The sequence below is a fragment of the Mycteria americana genome, chromosome 8 (genome assembly GCF_035582795.1).
Source record: "Mycteria americana isolate JAX WOST 10 ecotype Jacksonville Zoo and Gardens chromosome 8, USCA_MyAme_1.0, whole genome shotgun sequence".
Lineage (NCBI taxonomy): Eukaryota > Metazoa > Chordata > Aves > Ciconiiformes > Ciconiidae > Mycteria > Mycteria americana.
In genome coordinates, this window is record NC_134372.1 from 7827698 (window position 1) to 7840690 (window position 12993).

At 54.3% G+C, this 12993-nt stretch overlaps 2 protein-coding genes across 2 annotated transcripts in view; both read right to left on the reverse strand.

Annotated features, from left to right (window-relative positions):
• Positions 1-3377: 3377 nt before the first annotated feature.
• On the reverse strand, positions 3378-10423 carry LOC142414107 (melatonin receptor type 1B-like). The gene is given in 8 exon segments (XM_075511007.1): positions 3378-3673; positions 3676-3928; positions 3930-4002; positions 4004-4052; positions 4648-4734; positions 6519-6818; positions 7446-7625; positions 10225-10423. Coding segments are annotated over 8 exon segments (1437 nt in total).
• Positions 9535-12993, reverse strand: part of FAT2 (FAT atypical cadherin 2) — a 50516-nt gene continuing 47057 nt past the window's right edge. The window contains exons 22-23 of the mRNA XM_075511008.1: positions 11943-12535; positions 9535-11124 (exon numbers count right to left, since the gene is read on the reverse strand). Of these exons, the coding sequence (XP_075367123.1) occupies positions 10592-11124; positions 11943-12535 (1126 nt within the window). The 3' untranslated portion in view covers positions 9535-10591. The remainder of the gene's footprint in view (positions 11125-11942; positions 12536-12993) is intronic.

Genomic DNA, 12993 nt, shown 5'->3' on the forward strand with positions numbered 1-12993 from the left:
TCCCCGCTGCGATACCTCTTGTGCCAGGGCTCATGCCATCCCGCTCTGCTGAAAGTGCCACAGAGCTAAGGCACAATCTGGGGTTTATGAGCAGAAAGCAGGGGCAGAGCGGGTGAACCCCATCTTTTCCTTTGGCCATAAGAAGATGCTGCTCCCCCAGCAAGCCTGGGGATGGCAACCTACTCTTCACCATGTCCTGTCAGCACGCAGGGGGATGAGCCTGCCGTGGGGACCTGGCTATATTTAGAGTTTTATTAAAAGTAGCCACAGGGAACTGCAAAGCTCACAAGTCCATCCTGGCAGAGAAAAGCTGGGTTGGGGACCTGCACAAGTGCAGCCATATGCTCTCTCCCCTGGCTTTAATTTGGGATTTAGCCCAGCTGTGGTGGGGTAAGGGGGCTGGGGTGGGAGGTCTGGCTCTGCCAGGTGATGCTTGTCCTGCAGCCTGCAGTTCAGGCAGGAGGGAGGCTGCCGTGCTGTCCCCTTCTCAGCCTCTCTGCGTCATGAGCCCCCCTCGAGCCAGCAGGTAGGATGCTGTGGTATCCCTGAGGTGTTTTGGGGAGCGGGGTGAGTCCCTGGCTTGGGACATGGAGCTGGTGGCAGGATTTGTAGCCTGAGGTGCTGGAGCAGCATAAATGTTGCGTGGTCAGACTGGGGGTTTGGAGCAGCGTGCTGTGTGCTGTACTGGTGGGTTTCCCTGCTCCTGCTGCTCGTGCTGCTCCTGCCCAGGGGCAGCCCCGTTCCCGGCAGAGACGTTGCTGTGCTCTGTCTGCAAAGTACTTTAGGGTTGTAGGATAACTGAGGCTGGCAGGGACCTTGGGAGGTCTCTCCACCAACCTTCTCTAGCCTGAAGCAACTCTTGGAATTACAAAAAAGCTCTTTTTACTCTCCCATCTCCCCCACGATCTCTCCTGTGTTTCTCCACACAACCTACTGATGTCTGAGCTTAGAAACACTGTGCCCAAATTCACTGTGCTCTTTTAGGATGAAGGTGTTGAGTGGGATTTATGAAGCAAAACCAAATACCTAAGATATCAGTCCTAATCCAGGCAGGGACTGATTTCTGCTGAGCAGAGCTGACTCTCAAAGAAGGAGGCTGTATTCCCTTGCAAACCTCAGGGTAACTCGGCTCCTGGGCCAGCTGGCTGTGGGGCTGGTCCCAGTTTGTATTTGGGCTGTCCAGTGAGAATGTCCCTGTGTGCCCCACATGCAACCCCCCCTTCCCCGATTTTGGTCCCAGAAGGGGATGTGAATACCAATTTTTTTTCACATCTGCTGGTTGTCTGATCCAATTGTCTCTATTTGGGTGTCCCAAGCCTCCCTGTGTTTGTGCCCTTTCTTGTGTGTTCAGCACTAAGCCCCAGTTCAGCACTGAGGCCCCCAGCAGTTAAGAGAAAGCCGAAAAATTGAGGCTTGGGTCAGTAAGCGCTGGGGGAGTGGTTTCTGGGATAGGGTTGGTGGGAGATATAATACTGATAACGTTGGGGGCTGTGGTGGGTACTTAAGACTCGGCGATACCCCATCACTGCTATTGCCTGGGATTGCTGCTGTATGGAAGGGTCCTGCTGAACCTCCCAGGCACAACCCTGGTGTGTTCCTAGTGCTGCTGCAGCAAAATTGCAATGAGAGCATTTCAAGAAATGACTTCTGTTTTATTCTGGTCTGGGGAGAATGAGCAAACGGGAGATTTCACATCTTTGCTCTTAGGAGCAACAAACGAGGAACAGGTGAACTAGGGCTGCATGAATTTACTGTGAAGGCTGTCCCACCCTGTCGGCTATAGGTGCTTGGCAGCCATGGGGGGAGAACCTGGCTGGGAAAAGGTCTGGGGAGACTGAAGCAAACCTCTGTGTGCACCCACCTGCTGCACTCAAACAGTGATTTAGGGCTCCCAGATGATGCTCTGGTCCTTGTTGTGAGCAAGAAATTGCATGATCTCCCCTCCTACCCCTGTATGTTAGTGCTCTGAGGTGTTCCCACTTTTGCTGCCAGTATTTCCTTTCAACTGCTGTATAATGCACTTATAGACTCACAGGATGGGCTGATACCCACCAACATGCTGCTCCCTCACTCTAGCGTAGCATGCTGGCATCTTCCCAACACGGCTGTTGAATAACTGAGTGTTTTGCTATTATTTCTCCATTGCCATCTGGGCGATGGCATAACTGCTGGATGCTCACGTGCAGCCAACATATATGCATCTCTGGGCAAAGGGTAGTCAGAGAAAGGTAAGAAGGTGCTCTGTTCTGCATGATTCTCTGAGGACCTTAGAAGAGGTGTCTCGCCCTCCTAGCTGCTGCCACCAGCTGAGCATGAGGCCTTGTGTTGTGCTGCCGGGCGAGCCGGCTGCAATAGCAATGGGAAAGGAGAGCAAAGAGGGTTGGGGCAGGTTATCCGGGGTCAAAAGACCTTGTTCCATCTCTGCAAACAGGATTTTGTGCTTACAACCTCCCATTTCCTTGTGGTTGTGCTTCTGCTGCAGAAGAACAAATAGTACAGGATTAGAAGGGAGCTTTTCCAAAATGACACGTGGACCTCTTTGCAGGCCAGCTGTGGCTTAGGCTCACTTGTGATTCCTGGCCATAAAATACATTCAAAAAGTGGTGTAAAACTTACGTTCCTTTGTGGTCGCAGGTGCATGCACAACTGAGGTGGCCAGAGACAGAGGGAGGTGGGAATAAGCAGTCTGGAGCATATGAGGGCTAAGAGGAGAGCAGCCTCATATGTTTATCTCATGAACTTGTTGCAAGTACAAGTAGAGGGGTTCCTATTGCTGGACAGCCCTCTGCCATCAGGAGGACAGAGCCGACAGGTTGTTCCATACCTCCCCACTCTGCTGTCCACCAACATCGACCCTCCATCACCATGTAACCAAGGGGCTGAGTGGGGCTTGGACATTTCTTCTTTCTCGGGTATTGGCAGAGGTAAGGGTGAAGGAGAGAACAAGGCAGGTCTGTGATCTCTTCAGGAGTGTGTGCTCCTAATGCTTCACCCAACGTTCACAGGGTCTAGTCTCCTCTGAGGTGCACAAGTGTCCATAAATGCTCTTAAGATCTTAAAGACTTGATGAATAACAGAGAAATGAAGGTGGAAAGAAAATCCTAAAGGGTTCAGATGATTTGCTGAACTGGTGTCTTCTGCAGGTTGCTTGCTCTGCCATGCTCAACATCCCTCTCCAACAGAGCATTGTGAAGCATGGTGGCCTGAGCTGTTCCTGGTGTGAACCATGTTTTGGTGGAGATGCATTGGTCGCTCTCCTCCCTTAGCTCTGGCTATGCTCTGTTTGTACATCCCTGATAAAGAGGCAGAGGATTGGCGTGTCTATCTGCATGCACTTAGATGGGGTCATCTTTCCCTCCAGGCTCAGTCCTCTGGGGTTATCCTCCATCAGCCCTGTATGCCAGCTGGAACACAGTCAGCATGATCCTTTTGTACTCCTTCCTGAAGTTGTAGTTCATGGCCCCGTAAATCACCACATTCAGGCAGCTGTTAAAGTATGCCATGGAATAGCTGGAGGTGAAGAGCCATTCTGGGATCGAGGAACCCAAGGGTGGCTTCACTGCCACTGCAAAGCCAGTGAAGTTTAATGGTGCCCAACATACAGCAAAGAGCACAAAGACCATGAACATGGTTAAGAGGTTCCGGGAATCATGTGGCTTCATTTTGGGTGGAAGTTGGGCTTCACCCTGTGCCGTACCTGGATGACAAGCACCCAGATCTTCAGGTAGCAGTAGCTGACGATAGCGATGAGCAAGAAGTGGACCATCGCCAAAATGATGGTGTGCAGGGCACGGACGGACTGGGAAAAGGTGCAGGAGTACACACAGGGGCCATATTGCAGGTACTCCACAAAAAGGTTTGGCACAATGGCCAGCAAAGTGACTGCCCAGACCAGTCCCACATAGCACAGGGTGTTGGTACTGGAGAAAAAGTCTGTCATACTTCAGGCTGTGGCAGATGTAGCAGTAGCGGTTGATAGCAATGCCTGTGATATTGAATACACATCAGGAAGCCACTGATCTGGCAGTGGAGGTAGCCCATCACCCAGTGTTGTGGTTTAACCCTGGCTGGCAACTAAGCACCACCAGCCACTCGCTCACTCCCTCCTGGTGGGATGGGGGAGAGAATCAGAAGACAAAGTGAGAAAACTCATGGGTTAAGATAAAGACAGTTTAGTAGGTAAAGCAAAAGCTGGGTGTGCAAGCAAAGCAAAACAAGGAATTCATTCACTCCTTCCCATGGGCAGGCAGGTGTTCAGCCATCTCCAGGAAAGCAGGGCTCCATCACGCGTAATGGTGACTTGGGAAGATGAACGCCATCTCTCCAAACATCCCCCCCCTTCCTTCTTCTTCCCCAGCTTTATCTGCTGAGCATGACGCCATATGGTCTGGGATATCCCTTTGGTCAGCTGGGGTCAGCTGTCCCAGCCGTGTCCCCTCCCAGCTTCTTGTGCCCCCCCAGCCTACTCACTGGTGGGGTGGGGTGAGAGGCAGAAAAGTCCTTGACTGTGTCAGCACTGCTCAGCAATAACAAAAACATCCCTGTATTATCAACACTGCTTCCATCACAAATCGAAAACATAGCCCCATAGTAGCTACTGTGAGGAAAATTAACTCTACGCCAGCCAAAACCAGCACACCCAGCCATTGTGGAAAATAGCCGTCAGGATGAGTGGGTACGGATAGAAAGCCACCAGCAAATCTGCAAGGGCCAAGCTCACCACAAAGGCATTGTCTGCCCGGGAAGAGAGAGGGAAGAAGTTATAACTAATGGTGGTAACGCAGCTCTCTCTGGCTACAGAGAGCTACTCCAGTGTTACAGTAAACTGTAATGGTACCCAGGATAAGGGGCTTTCCCTCGTCTTCCCATATACCTTGTTCTGACCCTAAATTTGCAGCAGGAGATGTGGGAGAAGGGTGCTGCCCCGTGTTGCAGCTGATGCAAAGCAGAGTTTGGCTACCAGGGGGGAAGAGGGATGAGAAGTGGGATGCTGGGCTCTGTCTGCTAAATCTAGGATGAAGTAATTTCACCTGAAACTTTCACAGTTGATGGCTCTTTTTGAAAAGAAGAGTGAACCTGCTTTTTATTAAAAAGCAAGGAAGTTGCTCATGTCCTGGCTGAAATCAGTGTGAAGTCTCTCAACATCTTTGGACCACAGATCCATCCCCTCTCGTGTTAACCCCAGAACTACTTTCTTCTTCATACAGATATGTACGTATGTGTGTGTAAATATAAATGCGTGTGTGTGTAAGTATTTTTTTTTCCCTTTAGTAAGCAAATACCAAAAAGCAAGCTCTCTCTGGGCTGTTGGTGGTATTGCATTCATGAAAAGGCCAGAAGTTGAAGGATGACCCAGATTTTACCTGCCAGCGGTTATGGCACAGCGAAGGTTTTCTGTTTGCACGGTACGTGGGAGTACCTGGTGCCGCTTGTGCCTGGTGTGTGAATGCATGCAGGGTGTGTGACAGTGTCACTAGTAAGAGTCACAGAAGAGAGGAGAGGCAGGAGAATGTGGGGTGCAATGTATAAGGGGCTGGTTGAAGGCATGTAAAAAGTAACCGGGATTTGGTATCTCTGAACTGGGGCTGCAACAGAATTGAATCCAACAAGCCCCAGCTGATCAGCAATGCCAGGTTATCGTCATCATAGAATCATTAAGGTTGGAAAAGACCTCTAAGATCATCGAGTCCAACTGTCAACGCAACACCTCCATGCCTACTAAACCATGTCCCGAAGTGCCATATCTACATGTTTTTTGAAATTCTCCAAGGGATGGTGACTCCACCACCTCTCTGTGCAGCCTGTTCCAATGCTTGACTATCCTTTCAGTAAAGAAATTTTTCCTAATATCCAATCTGAACCTCTCCTGATGCAACTTGAGGCCATTTCTTCATGTCCTATGGCTTGTTACTTGGGAGAAGAGACCGACCCCCACCTCTCTACAACCTCCTTTCAGGTAGTTGTAGAGAGCGATAAGGTCTCCCCTCAGCCTCCTTTTCTCCAGGCTAAACAACCCCAGCTCCCTCAGCCGCTCCCCATCAGCCTTGTGCTCCAGACCCTTCCCCAGCTCCGTTGCCCTTCTCTGGACACGCTCCAGCCCCTCAATGTCTCCCTTGTAGTGAGGGGCCCAAAACCGAACACAGCAAGATATCATCCTGTGAGTACAAGAGCCACAGGACAGATCTGGGCTTGAACTGAGGAACTGGCAGTCCTTACTTGGGGGAACTTTAGAGCAAGAACACCAGCTAGTGGGAGATGCAGAGCTGGGAAAGGAAAGGCAGGCAACGCTTGTGGCTGCTTCCCTCCCCTCCCACTGCTCCCACTCCGATAACTTCCTGGGAGTTACAGGTGAGTGAAATGCAGGGTCTGTGCTTTGCCATTTGGTGCTAGGAAAGGACCAAGCATGATGATGAGGAGGCAGCAGTGGGAGTCCAAAGGTTATGGCTGATTTCACACGTGTGCGTATCCTAAGAGATGAACTCGAGTTTGGGCTTGGCTGGATGCAGCCAGCAGCACACCGCGCATCCCTGCCCGGCTGCGGCTTCCGCAAGGCTGCTGCGCTGGGTACCCGCTCCCGGGCCATCCCTCCCTCCCTCCGTGGGGAGCCGGGCTGCACCGCAGCTTCTTGTTCTTGAGGATGGAGGCGATGACCAAGCCGTTGCCCAGGATGTCACCTGCGATGGTGATGATGAGCGTGAGGGCGAGTGCCCAGGCCGGGTAGGGCAGCCAGTCCCCCCGCCAGCCGGCCGAGAGGTTCCCCCGCCCCGCACTCCCCTCCCTGCCGGGCCGGGCCGTGCAGGGCTGGCAGCCGCTCCGGACTGCCTCCCCCGGAGGAGGAAGAGGAGCGGGGAGGAAACATCCCTTCAAGCCTGCCGCCAAAGTTTGCAGCTCTGGGAGCTTGCCTGCTTCCTCCTCTCCCCTCCCAGAAGCTCTCCTTTACCCCAGGGCACCCTGCAGACCTCCCAGGAGTGTTTTTGGGGCACTGCAGGGGGCAGGCAGGGACCCTGCCTGCATCCCAGCTGCTGGGGTCCCACGGCAACCCCTGGCTAGCCAAGCTCTGCTGCGGGCAGCAGGAGCTCAGCGTTAGCCCACTTCTGGGCTGGGGGAGTTAATTTGCTCTGGGAGCATCTGCTAAACCAGTGCCCTTTGCCCATGGCGTCAGGCCTTGCAAAGTGCCCTTCTGCCTCGCCGTGGGGCTGGCCCTGAGGGATCCCCTTTGGGGGTGCGGGTTGCAGAGCCAGAGGCTGCTGGAGCAGCAGCCTGCAGCTGAGGTCCTGCCTTTCCCCCGAGCAGGCTGACCTCCGGGCAGGGAACACTGAGGCACTGCCCTGGGCTGGCACGGTCCCCCCTCATCGGTCACTCTTGGGGTCATTTGGCCCACGCAGCACTTTGCCCCCTGTGGATGTTGGCCCTGGGAGGCACTGCTCCCCTGGTCCTTCCTTTGCCATCTCCATGGCGATAGCTAATGACATCATTGACACCCAAAGCATTGCTGAGCTTTAGTGTTATCAGCTGTTGCTGGGGCAACTCTGAGACGGATCCTGCTCTCTGGTTGATGGCGAGCCCTTCCAGAGGAGGCTGCCCGGCGTGCATGGGGGAGCGACAGCAGTGACGAGCCTGGGATTCTTGGTCAAAAAAAGAATTATCAAAGTGCATGACAGCTTTGAGAGGTAAACCAGGCAGCGCTTCGGGGTGCTGTGGGGTGGCTGATGGGTGCTGGAGGAGTGGCAAGCGTCCCTGATGCCCAGGGGATGCTTGGGCAGGGGAGTGGGGCTGCGGGCAGGGTCTACAGGTGTTGGGGCTGGTTGCTGTGTCCCACAGAGCCTGTGCTGGGCGTTTTGGGGACCTCTCTGCAGATACGCTTGAGTCGGGTGTGTTTTCCAGGTTAACCGGGTGATAGTCATCTCCTTAAGGGCTGCGGCTTTACTTTCAGAAATAAGATGAATTTCTGTTTTCCCAAGTGTGTTTCATTGGGGATGGGAATCAAGGCAGGGCTTGGATTTGGGTCCTTCCAACCCCTTTGCTCCTGAGCTAACAGGTACGGGAGGCTCATGCCTTCCTGAAGTGAGGCAGGCTACCATGGGTCTGCCTCCTTCCTCTGGCCCTTATGGGATCCTCAGATATGCATTGAACTTGCTGTCTTGGTACTTCTCTGAAGGCTCAAGAGGCTGGGGATGCCAGTGTTCAAAATAAGCTGTTATTCCCTGGGCTGCCCTTGGCTGGAGCTAGGCAGGGATGTCCTATTTACAAGGTGTGGTGGGTTGACCCTGGCTGGATGCCAGGTGCCCACCAAAGCCGCTCTATCACTCCTCTCCTCAGCTGTACAGGGGAGAGAAAACATAACGAAAGGCTGGTGGGTCGAGTTAAGGACAGGGAGAGATCATTCACCAAGTACTGTCACGGGCAAAACAGATTTGACTTGGGGAAATTAATTTATTGCCAATCAAATCAAAGTAGGGTAATGAGAAAATAAAAACTAAATCTTAAAACACCTTCCCCCCACCCCCCCCTTCTTCCTGGGCTTAACTTTACTCCCGATTTTCTCTACGTCTTCCCCCGCATGGCGCAGGGGGACGGGGAACGGGGGTTGTGGTCAGTTCATCGCACGTTGTCTCTGCCGCTCCTTCCTCCGCAGGGGGAGGACTCCTCATGCTCTTCCCCAGCTCCACCGTGGGGTCCCTCCCACGGGAGACAGTCCTCCATGAACTTCTCCAATGTGAGTCCTTCCCACGGGCTGCAGTTCTTCACAAACTGCTCCAGTGTGGGTCCTTTCCACAGGGTGCAGTCCTTCAGGAACAGACTGCTCCAGCGTGGGTCCCCCATGGGGGTCACCAGTCCTGCCAGCAAACCTGCTCCAGCCTGGGCTCCTCTCTCCATGGATCCACAGATCCTGCCAGGAGCCTCCTCCAGCATGGGCTTCCCATGGGGTCACAGCCTCCTTCAGGCATCCACCTGCTCCGGCGCGGGGTCCTCCATGGGCTGTGGGTGGATATGTGCTCCACCGTGGACCTCCATGGGCTGCAGTGGATATCTGCTCCACCATGGACCTCTACGGGCTGCAGGTGGATATCTGCTCCACTGTGGACCTCCATGGGCTGCAGGGGACAGCCTGCCTCACCATGGTCTTCACCACGGGCTGCAGGGGAACCTCTGCTCCAGCACCTAGAACACCTCCTCCCCCTCCTCCTTCACTTGGTGTCTGCAGAGCTGTTCCTCTCACATATTCTCACTCCTCTCTCCGGCTGCAGTTATGCAGTTTTTCCCCCCCCTTCTTAAATATGTTATCACAGAGGTGCTACCACCATCGCTGATGGGCTCGGCCTTGGCCAGTGGTGGGTCCGTCTTGGAGCCGGCTGGCATTGGCTCTGTTGGACATGGGGGAAGCTTCTAGCAGCTTCTCACAGGAGCCACCCCTGTAGCCCCCCCCTGCTACCAAAACTTTGCCACGCAAACCCAATACACAAGGGAATCCCTGAGTTATTGAATAAAATCATAATAGTAAAAAAATCCAAACTCTTTTAATACTTTCCAAAAATCAACAACAAAAAAGTTACATCAAACAACCAACCAAAGAAAACCTCTCACGAAGAAACAATACATTCCCAAGCACAAGGACGTAAAGGCAAACCCACGCTCAAGAGCCTCGGTGCCCTGTCTCAGGTGGGAGACGCCATGCAGTGCTGGCCAGTCTTGCCAGGATATGCCGGGGAGCCCCAGCTGGGTGGCAGGACCATGTACCGCTGTGTTCAGCATGGGACCGCGACAGCCACGGGGACACGTCCGTGCTCGCATCCTTGGGGCAGGGTGTCCCTTACTCCCGCGAGTGCAGCCCAACTGGGCAGGGGTCTTGCTTTGCTGCTAGCTGCACCGGTTTGAGTCTGTGGGTGGTTCCTGGTGCGATGAAGCTTGTTGCTTGGGTTTTCTACAGGAATGAACTGTTTGGTTTTTTTTTTTCTTGGACTTCTGTTGGCCAAGTGAGGGACATGCTGATGGGACCAGCCGCATTCCCTCATCTCTCTCCCTGCATTGGGGAGCAGACATGGAAGAGGGTTTGCACCAGCTGATCTGTTCCACCGGGCAAACCATTGGCTCAATACAAGCCCTTGGAGCTAGAGCTGGGGGCAGGGAGCCTCTGCTATCCGCCCTGGGGCACTCCCAGGCTGTGCATCGCTAGTCCTTTTGCACCTTCTCCACCACAACTGCTGCCATGCCTGCAGTGCTTGCCCTCCTCCTCCTCCTCCTCCTCCTTGTCCCTGTGGCCAGGGAGCTCGGGGTGGGAGGAGGTGGCACGCTGCAGTCCTACAGAGTGTCGGAGGAAGTCCCCTTGGCAAGGAGGCAGGTTAGTCATAGGCATCCCAGGAGCATCGTCTGTGTCCTGGCAGAGGATGGAGCGTTTCCCCTCCGTTTGTAGCAGGAGCACCATGGATGGCAGCAGGGGGAAAGATCCAGCCAAATTACAACCCAGCTGTGCAGGGGGAGATGCCGCAAGCTGAGGAGGGACACGTAAGCCTCCCTTCGGTGGCACGTGCCAGCCCCATGCACACTGTTCTGCGTGGAGACGTGCTTCTCATCTTGAGGATGAGCCCCCCCGTTAAAACATCACCTCCTCGCAGCTCCCGTAGTCGCTCTCCACCATGTCGGAGCCCTCGTAGTTGGGGGGTGGAACGGGTTGGGCTCGGATGCTGGGCTGGTGGCCCACCTCACAGTCCGCGTAGGAGGGCTGGGCCACGCTCAGGCGCATGCTGACCCGCTTGTATCCAGGGTCGGGCTGGTATGGGATGCCCTCGCCCTGCACCAGCTGGGCTGGGTAGTAGCTGATGGCTGTATATTCATTCTGGCACTGGGAGGCTCCCACGTCCACAGGGCTGAGTGGCAAGAAGTCCTCCAGGTTCTGGTTGCTGTAGCGGGGCGGGATGGGGGCCCGCTTGTTGCTCTGGTCCAGCGGGAAGGGAAAGCCCCCATAGAGAGCAACTGGCTCTGCGTCCACCGGCGGGGGGGGTGGCGGGGGGAGAGGAGGGTGGGAGGAGGATGCAGGGGGGCCTTGAATGATCTCATAGTGGGAATATTCCTGGACATCCGATGACAGGTACCGGGGGGGCCAGTAGGTTGTTTCTGCTGGGTAGACTGGAATAAAACAGAGTTGTGTTAGCTGCAGTTCAAGCTGTTGTTTTCCCCCTCTTGCCCTCCCGCTAATTCCTTCTGTAGACTCTGAGCCTGCAAGAGATGTGGCAGACCAGGGAAGAGAGGAGACATGAGGACAGGGGAGTTGTAGTTGCTGCTTTGGGAACTGAAGGGACCTGAGGGCACCCCTGGCTGTGCCAGGGCAGCGTTCCCACTGGCACATCCCCTGCTCTAGCACCCAAAAGACACTTCTTCATGCCATCCAGGTGCAAGAAGCTTGCATGCTGAAGAGCAAGTGATCCACTGGCTCTCTCCCTTTCCCTGTAGTTACCCTGGTGAACTCTTCTAACAGCATCCTTTGGTGATGAACTCCGGCACGGGCAGAAAGCAGTAACCTTGCTGTCTGGAGCCGTGCAAGGTGTTTCCCTGAGGGCATGATCCCTCTGCCTAGGAGCATTGATGCAAATGCCTCCACTAAAACTCACACTGACTTTTAGCTTCTTAATTTTTTCCCCTTAGCTTTTTTATTCTCTTTTACAGGGTCTTTTGACCCAGGATGTGTGGGAATCCAGGCTATGCATTAATGGTTTCCCTGCTGATTGCGTATGAGGCTGAGCAGGTTAAAGCTGAAAACTGGGATGTACTGGTGAGCAGGGAGGGAAAAGCCAATAAAGGACCTATAGCAGGGCTTGGGCAGCATTTGCCCGTGCTTTGCTTTGCTTTAACCAATGCTGTTGGTCCCTCAAGTTTGCAAACCTTTGATCCACTTCACAGGGGGAAGAGGGATGTGTAAGAGCAAGAAAAAAGCTATGGCTACTGACCCATCTCTTCCCTGGCCCAGGTGCACTTGATGAAGGACTCGTTGTCAGAGTTGGAGGGGGGTGCAGCGGGGGGCAGGTTGGGTGCCACACTGCACACGATGGTGCCCCGGTGCTTTGGGGCATTGGCTGAGTTGAAGGTGACAAACTCAGGGGTGCTGGTGGGTTTGCGCTGCTCCGGTGTGGCCCGGTCCAGGTTGTTGTGTGCTGCATCGCTGAGGATGTTGAGCTCGATGGGTGGCACGGCTTGGGTGCCCACACCCACGCTTTTGGAGAACTCACTCTTGGAGAGCAGGTCGGGGTCCTCCCGGGCCACAGGCTTGTGTGCCTTGGCCCGCTGGCGGTAGCGCTTGCGGATGAGCACGAAGGCTGCGGCCAGGATGGCCACCCCCAGCACACCAGCAACGATCTCCGCGATCTCCTCAGGGCCCACTGCCCACTGCGTGGGCACGATGGCGGGGGTGATGATGGGCTGTGTGCAGTAGTCCCCCTGGTAATCCGATGGGCAGATGCAATGGACGGAGCCCTGGTTGCTCACGCAGCGCCCTGCATTTCGGCATGGGTTGTCTTGGCACTCCTCGGCCAGCTTCTCGCACCTGTGGTGGGGACAGGATGGAGACAACCACCACTAGCCTGGAGATGCAGCTAAAACTGCGTAACCCTCTTCAGGGCTCTGACTTACACCGGCCAAGGATGCTCCATCCTGGTCTGCTCTCCCTCTCTTGCTAGACTCGTGCTACCTGCCTCTCCTGGCAGAGGACCATGTCCTTGAGTATAAAATGATGCTTTTCAGGACACCATGTTTTACAGGATGGTCCTATTTTTCAGTCATATGCAACAAATTAAAATGGGGGGCTTCCTGCCTCAGAGGAGTATTTGCAGGTTCTAGGGCTAACACTGCAGAGAGATGCTCCCATCCTGTTAAATTAGGGAGCCCAGGGTCACTCTGAGATGTGTTAACCTCTTATGAAGTCTCATATGTCCTCCAGGCTCTGTGGGGTCTCAGGGTGATGTCTGGATGTCTGCAGTTTGCAGCAAACATTTGGAGAACATC